The 18,697-nt window shown below is 33.1% G+C and overlaps 2 protein-coding genes across 5 annotated transcripts; both read left to right on the plus strand.

Annotated features, from left to right (window-relative positions):
• LOC111994726 (DNA-directed RNA polymerase V subunit 5A) lies at positions 1-5,607 on the plus strand. Its single transcript, XM_024026606.2, has 4 exons — positions 1-366; positions 2,042-2,218; positions 2,856-2,969; positions 5,263-5,607. The coding sequence occupies exons 1-4, from the start codon at positions 82-84 to the stop codon at positions 5,386-5,388; spliced, it is 702 nt and encodes a 233-aa protein (XP_023882374.2). The 5' UTR covers positions 1-81; the 3' UTR covers positions 5,389-5,607.
• Positions 5,608-7,398: 1,791 nt separating this feature from the next.
• LOC111994729 (AUGMIN subunit 1) lies at positions 7,399-18,697 on the plus strand. Of its 4 annotated transcripts, none has more exons than XM_065779809.1 (7): positions 7,399-7,531; positions 7,623-7,878; positions 8,630-8,762; positions 8,859-8,993; positions 9,157-9,280; positions 18,100-18,237; positions 18,338-18,697. In XM_065779809.1, the coding sequence occupies exons 2-7, from the start codon at positions 7,644-7,646 to the stop codon at positions 18,443-18,445; spliced, it is 873 nt and encodes a 290-aa protein (XP_065635881.1). In that variant the 5' UTR covers positions 7,399-7,531; positions 7,623-7,643; the 3' UTR covers positions 18,446-18,697. The 4 variants fall into 4 exon arrangements, with proteins under 4 accessions (XP_065635881.1, XP_065635882.1, XP_023882378.2 ...); XM_065779810.1 differs by having other exon boundaries at positions 7,400-7,531; positions 7,603-7,878; XM_024026610.2 differs by lacking the exons at positions 7,399-7,531; positions 7,623-7,878; positions 8,630-8,762; positions 8,859-8,993; positions 9,157-9,280 and adding exons at positions 13,124-13,257; positions 13,350-13,605; positions 14,358-14,490; positions 14,587-14,721; positions 14,885-15,008.

Genomic DNA, 18,697 nt, shown 5'->3' on the forward strand with positions numbered 1-18,697 from the left:
TCATTTTGGTGAGACATAGAAATACAGACAAAGGGAGCTTGTTTGGCTTTTTTGTTCAGAAAGAGAAAAAGAGGGAGAGAGATGGAGGGTGCTGGTGTTGAAGCTGAGGGGCAGGGTGAAATGAATGGGGAGCAGGAGATTCTAGGACCTTGTATGAGCAGCTATGTGGACCAAGAAAGCACAGAGAGTCACAGATACTACCTAGCTCGCAGAACTGTGCTGGAAATGATCAAGGACCGAGGCTATTCTGTACCCACTTCAGAGATCGAGCTCTCTCTCCAAGACTTCAGAGCCATTTATGGCCAAACTCCTGACATTGAGCGCCTCCGCCTCTCCGCCACTCATCGCACAGACCCTCTCAAAAGAGTAATGCTTTTCTGGGTTTGTCTTGGTTTTCCAATGAATCAAGTTTTTTTTTTTATTCTTTGTTTCTTGTGTCTTGGACTAGCAAATAGTTATAGTAGTAAGCTTTATCTGGTTTTGTCTTGGTTTTTCGATTTAATGAAGTCTTGGACTAGGAAATAGTAATAGTACCGTTCTAGAAATGTGGTTCAGTTAGTTCAGTTTCTGGTGTTTTTTGTTTTTCTTGGGTGCTAAATGTTAAGTTTAAGCCCCCTTTTCTTAGTTTCTGTGTAGGCTAGGTGAACTTAAAAATTTGCATGTATATTCATCGGTAAAAGAAAAAAAAAAAAAACCAGAAATTTGCATGTACATCAGGTTTTTGTTTTGAGCATTTATGGATGAAAGTAACCTGCAGATTATATTAAAATACACTCAGCTGAGCTAAGCTTAAATTTTTTTTTTTTTAATTTATTTATTTTTTGCTTTTCTTGGTCTAGTAAATACTAAATAGTAATGGTGTGCTAAAAATACGATTCACTTTGTAAGTTTTAGCCTTTTTTTATTTGCGTTTCTTGATTGTTTGGTTGCTGTGTATGCTAGGCACTTTGTTTTTCATTAGGTGAACTTCAAATTTGCATGTACATAATAGGTTTTAGTTTGGAGGATTTAAGGATGAAAGGAAACTCCAGATTGTATTAAAAGCACTCTCAGCTCAGCTAAATTAGTATTTGTTTTCATGTTCATGTTGAGGTCTGTTGCATTAGTCATTCGCACCCTCTATTTAATTTGCCTGCACTTTCTTTAGCCGCACTTAACTCTTCCTCTCATTTTGAGCCCAATTTGTTGTACCTTTAATTTTGCTAGAAGCTAATTTCATCACCTTTCACGCCAACATGCAGTATGTGCCATCTGTTTCTTGTGGTTATTTTTTATAAACTTCAGTATGGATTTTCATATTGCATTTGTTTACTTTGTTTCTGATATATGGTACAGTAAATGTAAATAGCATTTGATCATAGTGCAAATTGGTATAGATTTTGTTGTTAATTCTGTTATTGGTTAAGATTTTCCTGCTTAACTTTTGAGCTGTGTTTTGTTTTAGTCTTTTTTTTTGGGTGTATGTACTGGTGTTTGATGACAAAATGTAATGCTAGATTGTCTTGACATTAGAATTTTTATTGAACAGAAATGAATTATTGGTAGGCTTAACACTCTGTTTGTATTAATTGAAAACCCTATGTGAAGATAGTTTTCTGCATTTTTCTGTATATGGTAGTATCTGAAAAAAAAAAAAAAGGGTCAAAGGAAAACTGTTTCTTAACTTCCCTTATCTAGCTTGTTGTGAGATAGAGATGTTTTCTGGTAAATTTTTTTGAAAAAAAATTATATCTCACGCGAACCTGAAAAAGAGAAGTCAACAAATAGTTTTTCGACTCATTTTAAAGTTACTACCAAACATAGGAAAGTGAGATAGTTTTCTAAGAAATGCTTTTTGAAAAATGATTAATTTTCTAGAAAATGTTAACTTCGAAACAAATAGAGCGAAGTGTCAGAAAAAAAAAATAGGCAGCAATAGGAAATGTTGTGTTATTTATTTTTTGGCGCTTTATTTGCTTTTGAGATTTGATTTTAGTTATACGTCAAGCAGTCCTTATTTGATGAATCTAATGATGGTTTTTGTTTTCATTTTTAATTGCAGATTTTGGTCATTTTTTGTGGCCCAAGTATGGTAAAAGTTAATTCGATCCGTCTCATTACAAGTCAGATTGCCAACAAGGAGACTTTAAGTGGGTTGATATTAATAGTGCAAAACCATATAACAAACCAAGCTTTAAAAGCTGTGGATATTCTTCCATTTAAAGTTGAAATATTCCAGGTTAGTTAGCCCTTTGCCTTTTTATATGCCATCTGGTGTCTTGATCTACTTATACTTTTTCCGTGGTCTGGTTTCAGAAAACTTAGGTTTTTCATGGGTCATATGCACTGTTGTTGTGTGTACACACTTAAAATCTGGTGCTTTCTTCATCACTAAATGAGAGTATGTGAAATAAACATTTAATGTAAAAAATATATATATTTTTGACCATGTAGAAAATGTTGTCTCCACTTTGTGCCTTCAACAATCTAGAAAGATACTTTGTCTAGAACAAAATCTTCTTTTCTTCAAAGTAATATAGAGTTCTTAAACTACTGTTGGGCACCTCAAGTCAAAAAATTAATCGACGAACTTGTTCTTCTTATGATGTACAGTTATGGATGTTTGAGGCACATATAGATCCCTGTCTTTTATTTTATTTTATTTTATTTAAGACTGAAAAGTACTGCGTTATGTGGCTTTGTGTGCATGAAGTTCTTTTGAATATTCTCACTTTTATTAATCTTGTTTACTAATCCTTGAGTCTGAAGTTAATAATCTAATACTTCCAAAAGCTTGATTTGATGGGCAATGTTAAATTTAATCATTTATTGATCTCATTCGCCAACATTTTCACCATGGGTTTGTTTTTTGTCAGATCACTGACATGCTGGTGAACATTACAAAGCATGTGTTAAAGCCAAAGCATCGCGTTTTGACTGACCAGGAGAAACAAAGGCTTTTAAAAAAGTACAACATAGATGAAAAGCAGGTCAGTTCTTTATTTTATTTTATTTTATTTTTGTATAATAAAATCTAGAAAACCACTTATCAAAAAAATTAAAATTAAATCTAGAAAAGCTACAGGGGAGATATCTCAGGAAACAGAGCTTATTTGATTTCTTTTGTAAATCTGGCAGTGGATTATTGCTTTGTGTGTGTTTATAATGAAATTATTTTTTACGTCAAATGTGCTAATGGGAGCATATGTGCATCCGATGTACTCGTATTGATACTTTGATTTTTAGAATAGTCATGCAAATATCCAATGCTTCTTCTAGACTACTCAATTCAACTAGGTCTTGATCTCAAGCACCGTGTAAATGGGTTCGCCTTTTGGAAGGGAGTGGATTAATTTTCTTCATCTAATTTTTTTTCCACAATAAATGGATTGTATGGTGTGCCTAAAAAATTTTGTGATTTCTTTGGTGGATAGGCAGGGGAAAATAAGAGGAAGACTTAAGAATTGTGGCCATCATAGGTGTATTGCTTTATCTAAGTTTAAGAAATTGTTAAATTTTTATATATATTAATTGTGGACTTTTTTGGAACTTTTTAGACTTATGAGATGGTATATTATGAAATATGCTAAAGCAAGAACGACAATTTAGCTTATGATAAATCTGAACTGCAATTTGCATTTCTAATGCTATAAGGGTTTGTGTTACAAAAAAGTACATAGTAAAGGTACTTAGCTGTAGTCATTTGATTGACTATAGGACATAAATTTTAGTGGCCTCATATGGTCTCAACAGTGCTATGCAGCAATTTCATATTTCTTGTCAATGTTCTCCATTTGTTTGTGGAGGAAGAACATTTTTACCATTACCAAAATTTCAGATCTGAAAGATCTATCTTGGTTTAGGATTTCCTCCCAAATATATGGCATTCTCAATGCTTCTACCCTTTCAAGTAAAATATACAGTATGTTACTTCTCGGGGTGACGATGTAGATCACAAATCCCCTGAAGTGCTTTTAAATAATGTATAGAGTTACTGTATGCTCTACGATGTGCAACTAATTTGAGTGAAGTTCTCCTATGTCATCAAAAAAAAAAAAAAATGTAAAGAGTTATTTCTAATGTATCATTCTTGCTATCCTTTGTTGGAAATGTGATTCAAATTTGATATTTCCCTCCACGACAATTGCTGAAAACCTTATTGGGGTATTTCCATCTTAAGCTACTCTTTTATAGAATTTATGCTTTTGAACTGTGGAATGAAGTAACTGCTACAACTGCTATATAGTGGTATGTTGCCTAGGCTGGGTGCACTACAGGATTTTATCATCTAAGAGTGGGGTATTGCCATCTTGATCTTCTCTTTGTACTAGCTACAAACCATAAGCATAGCACAACTTGAAGGGTGAATCCCCAATAAATAAAATGTTTTCCTCTTTGAGGCAGGAAGCTAAGAAATCGATTCAATTTCCATTCTTTGGCTACAAGAGTTTGAAAACTTCCATTATGTGAGGAACTCAAATACTTGGGCGCACTGGTATTGCATTTAGATTCGAGGATTTAAAATTAAGGAAATCATTTAACCATACTAGTATAAATTGCTTCATCAAAATTCTAACGACAAACATATGATGGATTTAGGTTACGAAGGTCTGACTCGATTGTATTATGAATCTGAACTAACATCTCACACCTGATCATTTCAAACTCATATCAGTAAGGCATAATTCTATCCATGATAAAATCAATGGAAGAATCTTAGAGTTTTCTTACTCAAATGAAACCATTTAAACAGATAAACTAAAATTCAAACATTCTCTTATAATAGTTTACTAAAGGAGGCCTGACCCCCCCAAAGAGAGAGAGAGAAGACGTATAAGGAATGTTACTTCTAATATTTTATAATGCCTTCTCATCACGTAAAGTTGGTTCATGGTTAAGTTGTTTCTGTTTTAGCTTGACCAAAAGGTCTTTCTTAGTTTGGGGATGGAATTGATAATCCTTGAGCTCTCTTTTGTCTGGCAAGATAGAAATGGTACGGTTTCTTCTTAATGCTGATTTTGTTTCTTCTGATGGTAATTGATAATAAAATAAGGCAATGAACTTATGCCTTTAGGTTGTGAATGTTGTTTGTTGGCCAACTCAAAGTTGACATAGGTATTATTAATTTAGCCAGCATGTAGAGGAAAACTGCTCTTTGTAGCCAATAGATTATGCCAAAAGCTTATCACTTCCCATTTAAGGCATATGAATTATGATTATGTGTTGATTTATTTAAATGGCTCAAAGTCAGTGTTATATTTCACTTTGTTTTTCTTTCCTCAGCTTCCTCGAATGTTGCAAAAAGATGCAATTGCAAGATACTTTGCACTTGAGAAAGGGCAGGTGGTGAAGGTTACCTATGGTGGTGAAATCACCCAGTCGCATGTTACTTACCGGTGTGTCTGGTGATGCCTTCACTATGCAGTTTTCTTATGTATCTTCCTCTGGAAGTTCTCTTGTATCATCTGATATATGCTTTATGAACGCTTCAGGTCACACTACCTATGATGCCTGGTAGTGATGTGTGCTTTATGAAACAGTTTGGGTTACTATGATCCTTTGTAGTTTTTTGACAGACTTACTTTCATGTCAATTTGGATCTCTTCATATGGTTTGCTGCTTTACAAAGATTTTGCATCCCCAGTCCTAGCTAAAACGCAAGGCATAGCAAATTGAAGGAAAATACCATATATATTGAAGTTGTTAGAATGTCTGTTAAATGATTAAATTCATTATTTTCTAACCATTTCAAAATCAACCATTTATGATTTTGGAATGGCAAAATGCACCCATTGGTCTAAAGACAACCGTGAACCTATTAGGCTTTTTTTTTTTCTTTTTTCTTTTTTTCTTTTTTCTTTTTTTAATATTATAATTCAGTTGTTAACTTGGGCATAATGATCCATGTTTATTCCCAAATGGCAGGACCCATTCCGTTTTCTATTCTCAGCTCAGCTAATGAAAAGATTTAGTAGAAATTTGTAATGAGAAGCTTTTTGAGATAAGATAAAACTTAGGTACAAATTTTTTAGTGTTTTACTTTAGGTTTTTTAATTAAATTTAATCATATAGTTGTAATGACCATTATGTCATTTAATTGAATTTAACTGTCTATGAGCAAAAACAACGTCTAATACTGTCATATGGTTGAATTTAATTGGTGAAAAAAATTAATGCTTAATAAAGTTATATCTATGTTTTGTCCCAAGAAATCATTAATGCTTAAGAAATTATATTTAAGTTTTGTCTCTTTTCCTTCGTCTCTTTTTTATTATTTATTTTTTTAATAGAGAGTTCAAATATAGAGATGTATTACAATATAGTTTTACTTGGTTTTTTTTCCCCTTAATTGAGGGTTTGTAGCTTAATTGGCACATTTTCATGTACAAAATACTTTGGAGTTTAGGGTTGAAAGGGTTCGAGATATGGCGCTGGCAGTATATTTTAATTATCTAAAAAAAAAATGTAATATGGTGTGTTATAAGATGCATTCGTAACAAGAAATCTATTCGTAGGAAAATACCATAGAAGATCAAAAAATTGCTTCAGCTTGTACTAAGTACAAACTAGAGTAATTTTTTGTGCTTCATATCAAGGGAGTCAATACCGTACCGGAAGCTGTATCGGTTTGGCTAGCGGTACGATATATTTCGGATACCGGTTAATACCAGTATACCGTTTCGGGTTTATCGCTATTTTTTATATTTAAAAAAAATATATATATATATATATATTATAATAAAGTCATACTTAACACTAAAATTGACGGTAAAGAAACATTGAAACATGATTATAATTTTAGGGGGGGGGGGGGGTAATTGTGTATTTTGATAGTTCGAAAACTTAAGTGTTTTCAGTGTGAAAGATTAAGATGAAAAAGTATAAATTGCCCCAATAAGTCAATAAATATCCTAACTTTTTTATTGAACTATCCTAAGTTCCTAATTTAATAATTTTACTAACTTTTTTTTTATGTGAATAATTTTACTAACTTAGCCGAGAGTTTTGTAAGTCAACTAATTAACACATTCTAATATTTTTTAATAGAGACTTTCATAATTCAAATGGAATGTATACAAACATGCCTTGAGGTTTTAGTTAATGCCAATTAAGTCCAAAACTTTTCAAAATTAGCCAGATTGAACCCTAAATCCAACTTAGTCTCTAAACAGTTAGTTTTTTTTTTTTTCCCAATTGTTTTAGGGACTATTTTGGTTAATTTTAAAAAGTTTTAAATTTGGTGGATATTAGTTCAACCCACAGAAGGGGTAAATGAAATTTATCCTTTAATTTAATTATTAAATAAAAATAAACTATCCTTATTTATTTATTATTTTACTATTACATTACATGATTTACATCATCGTTCTCCCCTTTCTTTAAAATAAAAGGAAAAGTTCTGTTAATAAAAAAAGAAAAGAAAACTTATCCAAAAAAAAAGAAAAGAAAAGAAAAAGTTCAGACCGAGTCACATTCAAAAACATCTCAAACTCAAAACTCAAAAACGTATTAACGGTTCACGGAGTCGACTCAGCCCGCTAACTCTCGAAAGGTACTCTTCTTCACCTTCCATTTCATCAGATTTCTCTTTCGTTTTCCATATTTTGATCGAATCAGAATCAGATCCCACATTTTTTTTATAGATTGGATTGTAAAGAAAAGGGATGAGTGAGAGCGAAGCTAAGAGTGGTGGATCCGATGCGACGCGAATATCGGACGTTGAGAAATGGCTAGCCGCTCGATTCGGCGATGCCGGCAAAGAAGTCCCCGATTTCGAGTACACTCCCAGAAGTGTCTCTTATTTACACAATCTCATCACCATCTCCGAAGCCAAAGAAAAATCCGCCGATATTGTCGCCAAAGATTTTCGCCGAAAAGCCGCCGAATATCGCTCTCAAGGTCAACCCCTACCCCTCTCCCTCTCTCTTTTGTCATTGATGCTTAGAATAGTGAATTATCATTTTAGTCCACTAAGTTTAAATTTTGTCATTTGAGCTGTTAACTTCGAAAATTTGCTTTTTCCTTTTTGTTGTTGTTGTTGTTGCTACTAATAACTATATCTTTTGGTAAATACTATGCAAATAAGCTACTGGGAATTACGGGGTACCCAAATGGATGCTCCGATTGGAAACAGCTTATTTATTTTGCTGAAAGTATTGTAGATAAAAGCTGAAAGTTAAATAAAATAAGTAGGTGACTTACACGGGATTTGCAAATAGTAGGAAAAGTAAGCTATAAGCTTACTTATAAGCGTATCCCAAATGGGCATTAGTCTCTCCGTTCATTGCCATTTGACAAACATTGTTAACTCTTTTAAGATGACATCGTTTTGAATCATTTTTCAATATTACAAACTGAAAAGACGTCGTTTTAGGGGGAGAAGTTAACGAAATTTTTCAAAGTGCAAGAGAAGGAATGACTAAAATGACAATGTTGACAAGGTTAAGAGACCAAAAATGACAAGATTTAAATCTAGTGGACTAAAATGACAATTCACCAAACTTATAGGGTGTAAATTGTAATTTTGCCTAAGATTTATTACATGAATTTGTGGCAGTATTGTAGGAAACTTGTAATACTTGGAGTGGCAGTTTTTTTTAACTTGGATTTCTAGTCTCATAAAGCTGTTGTTCTGTTAATATGGTTGTAGCTGCTAGGATCAGGGAGATATTGGAGAGTGTGGGGTTGGCGCAGGAGAGTTTGCCATCGAATGTGGTTGGATCCGCCCAAGTTCTTGCAAATGTGTCTAATTTGTTGAATATAAGAGACACTGAACTAAGTAGGTGGGTTTTCTTTGTTGTTTTTCTGTAAGTTTTGTTATTCTTTAATCTCTGCATTTAGGTTTTTGGAGGTTAACTAGGAGAAATGTGTTTTTATAGCTTTCTTGTAGCAATGGGGGATATTTCTTTGAGGAAGACTGGTGTGGAGGAAAAGAGGGCTAAAGTACAAAAGGAGTCCAAAATTCTTCTTGATTTTACACGAAAGGCAATATCTAGGCTAACTTATTTGAAAAGGTAAAATTTTAATGGAGATACATATATATAGGTTTTTTTTTTTAAAAGCATTGCTGGTACTGTTCTTTTATCCTTAAGTTTTTATGTGGTACTTCGAAAATCATTTCACTTTATGAAAGTGATGTTGATTGTCTGTATTATTTTTAAAAATCATTTTTTTAAGAACGCTGGCACAGCTAGAAGATGATGTAGCTCCATGTGAGGCTCAAATGGAAAATTGGAAGACAAACTTGCAAGTTATGGCTGCCAAGGAGCGGCAATACTTGCAACAGTGTGTCAACTACAAGGTATTTAAATATTATAAATTTAATACTCTGTTCTCAATATTGGTCACTTATCATGAAAAAAAAATGTTGGTCACTATCTAGGGGACATTAAGTTTCATAATTAATGACAAAAAATGTGAGTCCTTCAGTGGTATGATGGATTTACAAGAGGTGAAGTTTCATGCGAAGCCTATGTGGATTGCGTAATATTAATAGAAATTCAAGTGGTCCAAAACTAATATGAAATGTGAAGCTAAAATAACTTAAGGGCACCATTCTAAGTGCAGATTTAACTTCAGATTTTTTGTTTTTGTTTGTTCTTTTTTTTTTTTTTTTTCTTTTTTTTGGTTTTCTTTTTATTTAATTTATTGATGAAACTGAATGTAATTGCATGGTCAGTGAGTTGTTAAATTATCTGTATAGGGTTGTGATGATATTGTAGAACTAAATTTGTTGTAAAAACTAGCTATAATAATGAGTTCCAATTAAGCTTAGCCAGTCCTCTACTACTCCTAGCTGCCTTTTGCTCTTTGACAGTGTTTTGTTCTCAGACTGATGTATTATGTCTATGTGGATGATTCTGAAATGGCATAGGACTCTGTTCAATACTAGTAGAGGTACTCTTGTTTGCAGACATATGGGATGCAACTTGAGAAAGGGCAGGTGGTGAAGGTTACCTATGGTGGTGAAATCACCCAGTCACATGTTACTTACCGGTGTGTCTGGTGATGCCTTCACTATGCAGTTTTCTTATGTATCTTCCTCTGGAAGTTCTCTTGTATCATCTGATATATGCTTTATGAACGCTTCAGGTCACACTACCTATGATGCCTGGTAGTTATGTGTGCTTTATGAAACAGTTTGGGTTACTATGATCCTTTGTAGTTCTTTAACAGACTTACTTTCATGTCAATTTGGATCTCTTCATATGGTTTGCTGCTTTACAAAGATTTTGCATCCCCAGTCCTAGCTAAAACGCAAGGCATAGCAAATTGAAGGAAAATACCATATATATTGAAGTTGTTAGAATGTCCGTTAAATGATTAAATTCATTATTTTCTAACCATTTCAAAATCAACCATTTATGATTTTGGAATGGCAAAATGCACCCATTGGTCTAAAGACAACTGTGAACCTATTAGGCTTTTTTGTTTTCTTTTATATTATAACTCAGTTGTTAACTTGGGCATAATGATCCATGTTTATTCCCAAATGGCAGGACCCATTCTGTTTTCTATTCTCAGCTCAGCTAATGAAAAGATTTAGTAGAAATTTGTAATGAGAAGCTTTTTGAGATAAGATAAAACTTAGGTATAAATTTTTTAGTGTTTTACTTTAGGTTTTTTAATTAAATTTAATCATATAGTTGTAATGACCATTATGTCATTTAATTGAATTTAACTGTCTATGAGCAAAAACAACGTCTAATACTGTCATATGGATGAATTTAATTGGTGAAAAAAATTAATGCTTAATAAAGTTATATCTAAGTTTTGTCCCAAGAAATCATTAATGCTTAAGAAATTATATTTAAGTTTTGTCTCTTTTCCTTCGTCTTTTTTTTATTATTTACTTTTTTAATAGAGTTCAAATATAGAGATGTATTACAATATAGTTTTACTTGGTTTTTTTTCCCCATAATTGAGGGTTTGTAGCTTAATTGACACATTTTCATGTACAAAATATTTTGGAGTTTAGGGTTGAAAGGGTTCGAGATGTGGCGCTAGCAGTATATTTTAATTATCTAAAAAAAAATTGTAATATGGTGTGTTATAAGATGCATTCGTAACAAGAAATCTATTCATAGGAAAATACCATAGAAGATCAAAAAATTGCTTCAGCTTGTACTAAGTACAAACTAGAGTAATTTTTTGTGCTTCATATCAAGGGAGTCAATACCGTACCGGAGGCTGTATTGGTTTGGCTAGCGGTACGATATATTTTGGATACCGGTCAATACCAGTGTACCGTTTCGGGTTTATTGCTATTTTTTATATTTAAAAAAATATATAATATATTATAATAAATATAAAAGTTTACCATAAAATATTTCCTTAATTCAGAACTAATTATTTATGATTTTAGACTTTAGTATCAATTAAAAGAAAAAGAAAAAGAAAAAATATAAAAAATAGAAAGTTTAAAAGTTACCATTGCATATTAAGAAAACAAATAATACTAATAAGTTACCATTCTGCCATAACAAAAATTTGAAAATTACAAAACTTTAAAAAAAAAAAAAAAAAATTTCTTTATCTTTCGGTATTGCCCGAAATTGGATGGTACAGCCGATATGACTGGTATTTTTTCCGATACAAAACAGGGGGGGTTATATGTATTGATTTACTTATCGGTATGGTATATACAGGCCGTACTGGCTGGTTTGGTACGGAATCAACTCCCTTGCTTCATATCCCAATTGAACATGGCATATGACCTGATTTAGGTGATGGTCTCTCTTGAACAAGTTTTTGAATTTAAGGAATCATCAAACTTAGCTTGTGCATTCATGAGCTGTTTATTTGTCATTATCAGAACGAAAAGATTTCTGAGATACTTTTCTTACAAAAGAATCAATCCATAATGATTTAGAATACTTATATCAAGAGATGCAACGTATGCATATTTATCAATAGATGCTACCACATGATCCCGTTTGGTCATGTGATTTCACATAGAAAACAAGTGATTTTTTTAAAAGGGACAGAGTTTAGCTCCTCAAATCCACCATATGACAAATTTTTTGTTCAACATTATTCTTTTTTAGAAGACATTGTATGGAAATTCAATCAAAATTATCCATGCATATTTTTTGTAACATGGGTCATGTGATTTATTTAAATAATTTGATCTTGTTAGTTTGATGAATCTCTATGTAATGAGTTGGACAAAAATTCCTACAAACCTATTTAAATGGAACCCAATACACTTAAAAAATTATTATTATTATTATTATTATTATTATTATTATTATTAATATAGTTTATACTAAACCCGCTAAACTATCAAAATACATGACCAACCCCCAATTTTCAAAATATGTTTCACTTAACCTCCTATCACATGTTTTACTATTAAGTTTGATGAAATTTTTAGTCATTAAAACCAATTGACCTTTGTTGGTCATTTTGGTTTTTAGAGGGGGCAAATTGGATTTTCAATACAAAATTCTGTCATACTTAACACTAAAATTGACGGTAAAGAAACATTGAAACATGATTATAATTTCGGGGGGGGGGGGGGGGGTAATTGTGTATTTTGATAGTTCGAAAACTTAAGTGTTTTCAGTGTGAAAATTAAGATAAAAAGTATAAATTGCCCCAATAAGTCAATAAATATCCTAACTTTTTCATTGAACTATCCTAAGTTCCTAATTTAATAATTTTACTAACTTTTTTTTTTTTTTTTTATGTGAATAATTTTACTAACTTAGCCGAGAGTTTTGTAAGTCAACTAATTGACACTTCTAATATTTTTAATAGAGATCTTCATAATTCAAATGGAATGTATACAAACATGCCTTGAGGTTTTAGTTAATGTCAATTAAGTCCAAGACTTTTCAAATTATCCAAATTGATCCCTAAATCTAACTTAGCCTCTAAACAGTTAGTTTTTTTTTTCCCCAATTGTTTTAGGGACTATTTTGGTTAATTTTAAAAAGTTTCGAATTTGGTTGATATTAGTTCAACCCACAGAAGGTGTAAATGAAATTTATCCTTTAATTTAATTATTAAATAAAAATAAACTATCATTTTTATTTATTTATTTATTATTTTACTATTACATTACATGATTTTTTTTTTTTTTTTTTTTTTTTACATTACATGATTTACATCATCGTTTTCCCCTTTCTTTAAAATAAAAAAGGAAAAGTTCTGTTAATAAAAAAAGAAAAAGAAAAAGTTCAGACCGAGTCACATTCAAAAACATCTCAAACTCAAAACTCAAAAACGTATTAACGGTTCACGGAGTCGACTCAGCCCGCTAACTCTCGAAAGGTACTCTTCTTCACCTTCCATTTCATCAGATTTCCTCTTTCGTTTTCCATATTTTGATCGAATCAGAATCAGATCCCACATTTTTTTTTTAGATTGGATTGTAAAGAAAAGGGATGAGTGAGAGCGAAGCGAAGAGTGGTGGATCCGATGCGACGCGAATATCGGACGTTGAGAAATGGCTAGCCGCTCGATTCGGCGATGCCGGCAAAGAAGTCCCCGATTTCGAGTACACTCCCAGAAGTGTCTCTTATTTACACAATCTCATCACCATCTCCGAAGCCAAAGAAAAATCCGCCGATATTGTCGCCAAAGATTTTCGCCGAAAGGCCGCCGAATATCGCTCTCAAGGTCAACCCCTACGCCTCTCCCTCTCTCTTTTGGCATTGATGCTTAGAATAGTGAATTATCATTTTAGTCCACTAAGTTTAAATTTTGTCATTTGAGCTGTTAACTTCGAAAATTTGCTTTTTCTTTTTTGTTGTTGTTGTTGTTGCTACTAATAACTATATCTTTTGGTAAATACTATGCAAATAAGCTACTGGGAATTACGGGGTACCCAAATGGATGCTCCGATTGGAAACAGCTTATTTATTTTGCTGAAAGTATTGTAGATAAAATGTGAAAGTTAAATAAAATAAGTAGGTGACTTACACGGGATTTGCAAATAGTAGGAAAAGTAAGCTATAAGCTTACTTATAAGCGTTTCCCAAATGGGCATTAGTCTCTCCGTTCATTGCCATTTGACAAACATTGTTAACTCTTTTAAGATGACATCGTTTTGAATCATTTTTCAATATTACAAACTGAAAAGACGTCGTTTTAGGGGGGAGAAGTTAACGAAATTTTTCAAAGTGCAAGAGAAGGAATGACTAAAATGACAATGTTGACAAGGTTAATAGACCAAAAATGACAAGATTTAAATCTAGTGGACTAAAATGACAATTCACCAAACTTATAGGCTGTAAATTGTAATTTTGCCTAAGATTTATTACATGAATTCGTATCAGTATTGTAGGAAACTTGTAATACTTGGAGTGGCAGTTTTTTTTAACTTGGATTTCTAGTCTCATAATGCTGTTGTTCTGTTAATATGGTTGTAGCTGCTAGGATCAGGGAGATATTGGAGAGTGTGGGGTTGGCGCAAGAGAGTTTGCCATCGAATGTGGTTGGATCCGCCCAAGTTCTTGCAAATGTGTCTAATTTGTTGAATATAAGAGACACTGAACTAAGTAGGTGGGTTTTCTTTGTTGTTTTTCTGTAAGTTTTGTTATTCTTTAATCTCTGCATTTAGGTTTTTGGAGATTAACGAGGAGAAATGTGTTTTTATAGCTTTCTTGTAGCAATGGGGGATATTTCTTTGAGGAAGACTGGTGTGGAGGAAAAGAGGGCTAAAGTACAAAAGGAGTCCAAAATTCTTCTTGATTTTACACGAAAGGCAATATCTAGGCTAACTTATTTGAAAAGGTAAAATTTTAATGGAGATACATATATATAGGTTTTTTTTTTAAAAAGCATTGCTGGTACTGTTCTTTTATCCTTAAGTTTTTATGTGGTACTTCGAAAATCATTTCACTTTATGAAAGTGATGTTGATTGTCTGTTTTATTTTTAAAAATCATTTTTTTTAGAACGCTGGCACAGCTAGAAGATGATGTAGCTCCATGTGAGGCTCAAATGGAAAATTGGAAGACAAACTTGCAAGTTATGGCTGCCAAGGAGCGGCAATACTTGCAACAGTGTGCCAACTACAAGGTATTTAAGTATTATAAATTTAATACTTTGTTCTCAGTTTTGGTCACTTATCATGAAAAAAAAAAATGTTGGTCACTATCTAGGGGACATTAAGTTTCATAATTAATGACAAAAAATGTGAGTCCTTCAGTGGTATGATGCATTTACAAGAGGTGAAATTTCATGCAAAGCCTATGTGGATTGAGTAATATTAACAGAAATTCAAGTGGTCCAAAACTAATATGAAATGTGAAGGTAAAATAACTTAAGGGCACCATTCTGAGTGCAGATTTAACTTCAGATTTTTTGTTTTTGTTTGTTCTTTTTTTTTTTTTTTTGGGTTCTTTTTATTTAATTTATGATGAAACTGAATGTAATTGCATGGTCAGTGAGTTGTTAAATTATCTGTATAGGGTTGTGATGATATTGTAGAACTAAATTTGTTGTAAAAACTAGCTATAATAATGAGTTCCAATTAAGCTTAGCCAGTCCTCTACTACTCCTAGCTGCCTTTTGCTCTTTGACAGTGTTTTGTTCTCAGACTGATGTATTATGTCTATGTGGATGATTCTGAAATGGCATAGGACTCTGTTCAATACTAGTAGAGGTACTCTTGTTTGCAGACATATGGGATGCAAAAATGGGGTGCCATTACACTTATACTGGGGCCTCAGTTAAAAAGCAAGGTTATATTTAAAACATACTTCATCAACAACAACAGCCTTATTTATGAAAAAATATATAATAAAATAAAACATTAAAAAAAACAAAAAAAAGGCGGAGTAGGAGTTAGCCTTTTGTGACGTGTTGGTTACAAATTTATGAGTCCAAAGAATGGAGTCTGCTAGTTAGAAGTAGGCATATTAAAAATTAGGTGAATATGTTGTGTGTGAATGTTGGATTCAGTGGTGGAATTCCTTCATATTTTGGAATCCAATATCCCTTCTACTGAAAATTGGGATCGCATGAGATGGATGTTGAAGAAGAATGGGGAATTGATATCCGTTCATATTATAATGAGTTTTAAGGTCCTTTCTCCATTGTATTTCCTTGGAAAGGTATTTGGAGGGTTAAGGCCCCTCGATAAGTTTCTCCATCATGTTTTGTTTGGACCACAGCTTGGGATAAGATACTCATGGCGACAATTTGAGAAGTAGGTTTATCGCTTTTGTGGATTGGTGTGTCCTGTGCCGTTGTTGTGGGAAGACTATGGATCATTTACTGCTTCACTGTGAGAAGGCTCATTAGTTGTGGTGTTTTGTCTTTAGATCTTTTGGGGTCTTGTGGGTCTTACCAAGTATGGTATCAAATATTCTTTTTGGTTGGTGGAATTGGTTGGGGAAGCACTCATTAGACATTTGGAATTTGGTTCCTTTGTGTTTGATGTGGTGTATATAGAGGGAACGTAATAGGTGGACGTTTGAGGATGTGGAGAGTTTGGAAGACCAGCTGCTTACTTCTTTTAGTAGTTCTTTGTTTGATTGGTCTCGGGCTTAGGGACTCACGTCTAGTGATTCCCTTCCATGGTTCATTAGTTCTCTTTTCTCTGGTATTTAATTTTCTTTTCTTTTCTTTTCTTTTTTCTTCTTTCCTCTTTTCTTCTTTGTACATTTTGCCTCCTTTGTGCTCTTTTTTATGTGCCTTTTTGCATAAGTAGCTTAATTAATACAGTCTTTTCTTACTTATCAAAAAAGAAAGAAAGCTTGTTCTAGGTCCAACTTTCTTTCTCTTGATCACAGTGTTCCCTGATTTAGAAGCATAAATACTTGATATTGACATTATTTATGCCTATTTGGAAATTGTGTTGACTCTCTTTAGTATTTGGTTGAATCGAAGAATGCTGACTCACTGCAGAACCGTGAATGAAGGTTATGCCGGTGATCTCTATTGCAATATCTAGGCGGAGATGGATTTTAGGTATATTCTTAATAGCGTTGGTAAGTGAATCTATAAAGATTTTAGAAGGGATTCAAGAAACTTCATACAAGTCAGCCACTTCATGTCTGGAGAAGTTCTAGTTGAGTTGTGGGAGTAACTTATTAATTATTATGCAATGTTACAGCATTGTTTCATAGTATTAAAAGGAGTCCATGGCTTCTAACTGCTATTGGCAATAGTTTATTTAGAAGTGTAGGTTTGAAAATTTAGATGAATGCAGAGGCTAAGACATTGATCAGAGCTTGGTTAGGGTCAGGGTAGTTTGGTGTTTCAAGTGGGTTCTTGAGGTGAAAATTGTTAAGGGTATGTGTGTGGAACTTCTAGTATTTCGGTTATGTCATGGGTTCATGAGAGTTTGAGTGGAAATGGGCTTAGGTGACTACTTCAAGGGGGTTGCAACGTCCATAAGAAATCGAGAGGAGAATGAATGAGCAAGACTTAGAATGAGACTTAAGCAAGAAACAATGCATCAATTTTATTATTCTTCATTGTGACTAGTACATGATTACAATGCTCTATTTATTTACTTTCATGCCTCATTCCCATTGGCTATTACATGCTTCATTCCATTTGGCTTATGCCAAACTAACTCATTAGACATGTGCTTGAATGAATTTCCACATGTCAATGGATTATATATGCAATGTCTGACTAACTCCTAACTCACTATAAGTCTATAGCTCCTAGCCATTTAGATGTGCTAAATTTTCCCTAATCAATTACAACATGTGTTACAATTCCAAATCAAGTACATAGCTGTTATTAGAAGCTTCCTGTGTGCAAGGAGTTGGCATGAGCTAGAGTATCAAACTGTCATTCAGCACTTGGACAACAACAAAGTGCCAATTGGAAGCTTCAGCTGCCTATTAGAGCAAACTGTTTCCTGATCGGCAGTCCACCTTGGTTAGGTGTTTTCGATTATTTGTTTTGGCTTTGTTTGGGCTCCTAACAGATATGTTACCTCTATGTGAGTTCTTTGGGACATTAGGAGGCAGTCACTGTTTTTGTTTATGAAAATAAGTAGATTGGACTTAAAATGAAATTTCTCATCCAATATTTATTTTGAATTTGATTTATCTACATATTTTGAGGATGCTATTGTTTGGTTTAACCTTCGTTTTTCTTCTTTAAAGTTATTTTGTTTTTGACTCATGTTTGACAATTTTTGGGACAGTCTGTACTCAATCGTGTGGGCTATGCCCCAGAAATTAGCCATGGGATGCTGGTTGAAATGGATGAGCACAGGAAGGAGTTGGAGAAGAAAACGAAGCCCATACTTGAAACCTTGAGGAGCTACCAGGACTTGCCGCCTGTGAGTTTCTATTTCAGTAACAAAGAACAGTTGGCATGTGTTGGATTTCTTTTATATCTAGATTTTGAAATTTTAAATTTTTTTTTTATTTGTCATACAGGATAAAGCTTTGGCTGCTTTGGCAATTGAGGACAAGAAAAGGCAGTATGCTGCTGCTGAGAAGTATCTTGAAGATGTACTGCATTCAGCTCTTTCCACTTCAGAGTAAATTCACTAAGCGATAGCTTTTGTTATTATTTAATTGTGGCCTATCTCTGGACAATGGATGAGTATATATTGTTGATCTGATGATTTCTGGTGAAGGATGTTGCCTTGTTGAATTTACCCACTTGTCTTTGGCTTCTAACAATGAAATTTTCATTATTATAGATTTAGTGGAAGAGCAAAAATGATGGAGACTACATTGTATAATTTGTATCTATTATAAGTTAAAACAAATTGTTGATATGTTCCTGAAGAA

Source organism: Quercus suber, unplaced genomic scaffold (genome assembly GCF_002906115.3).
Source record: "Quercus suber isolate HL8 unplaced genomic scaffold, Cork oak 2.0 scaffold_218, whole genome shotgun sequence".
NCBI lineage: Eukaryota > Viridiplantae > Streptophyta > Magnoliopsida > Fagales > Fagaceae > Quercus > Quercus suber.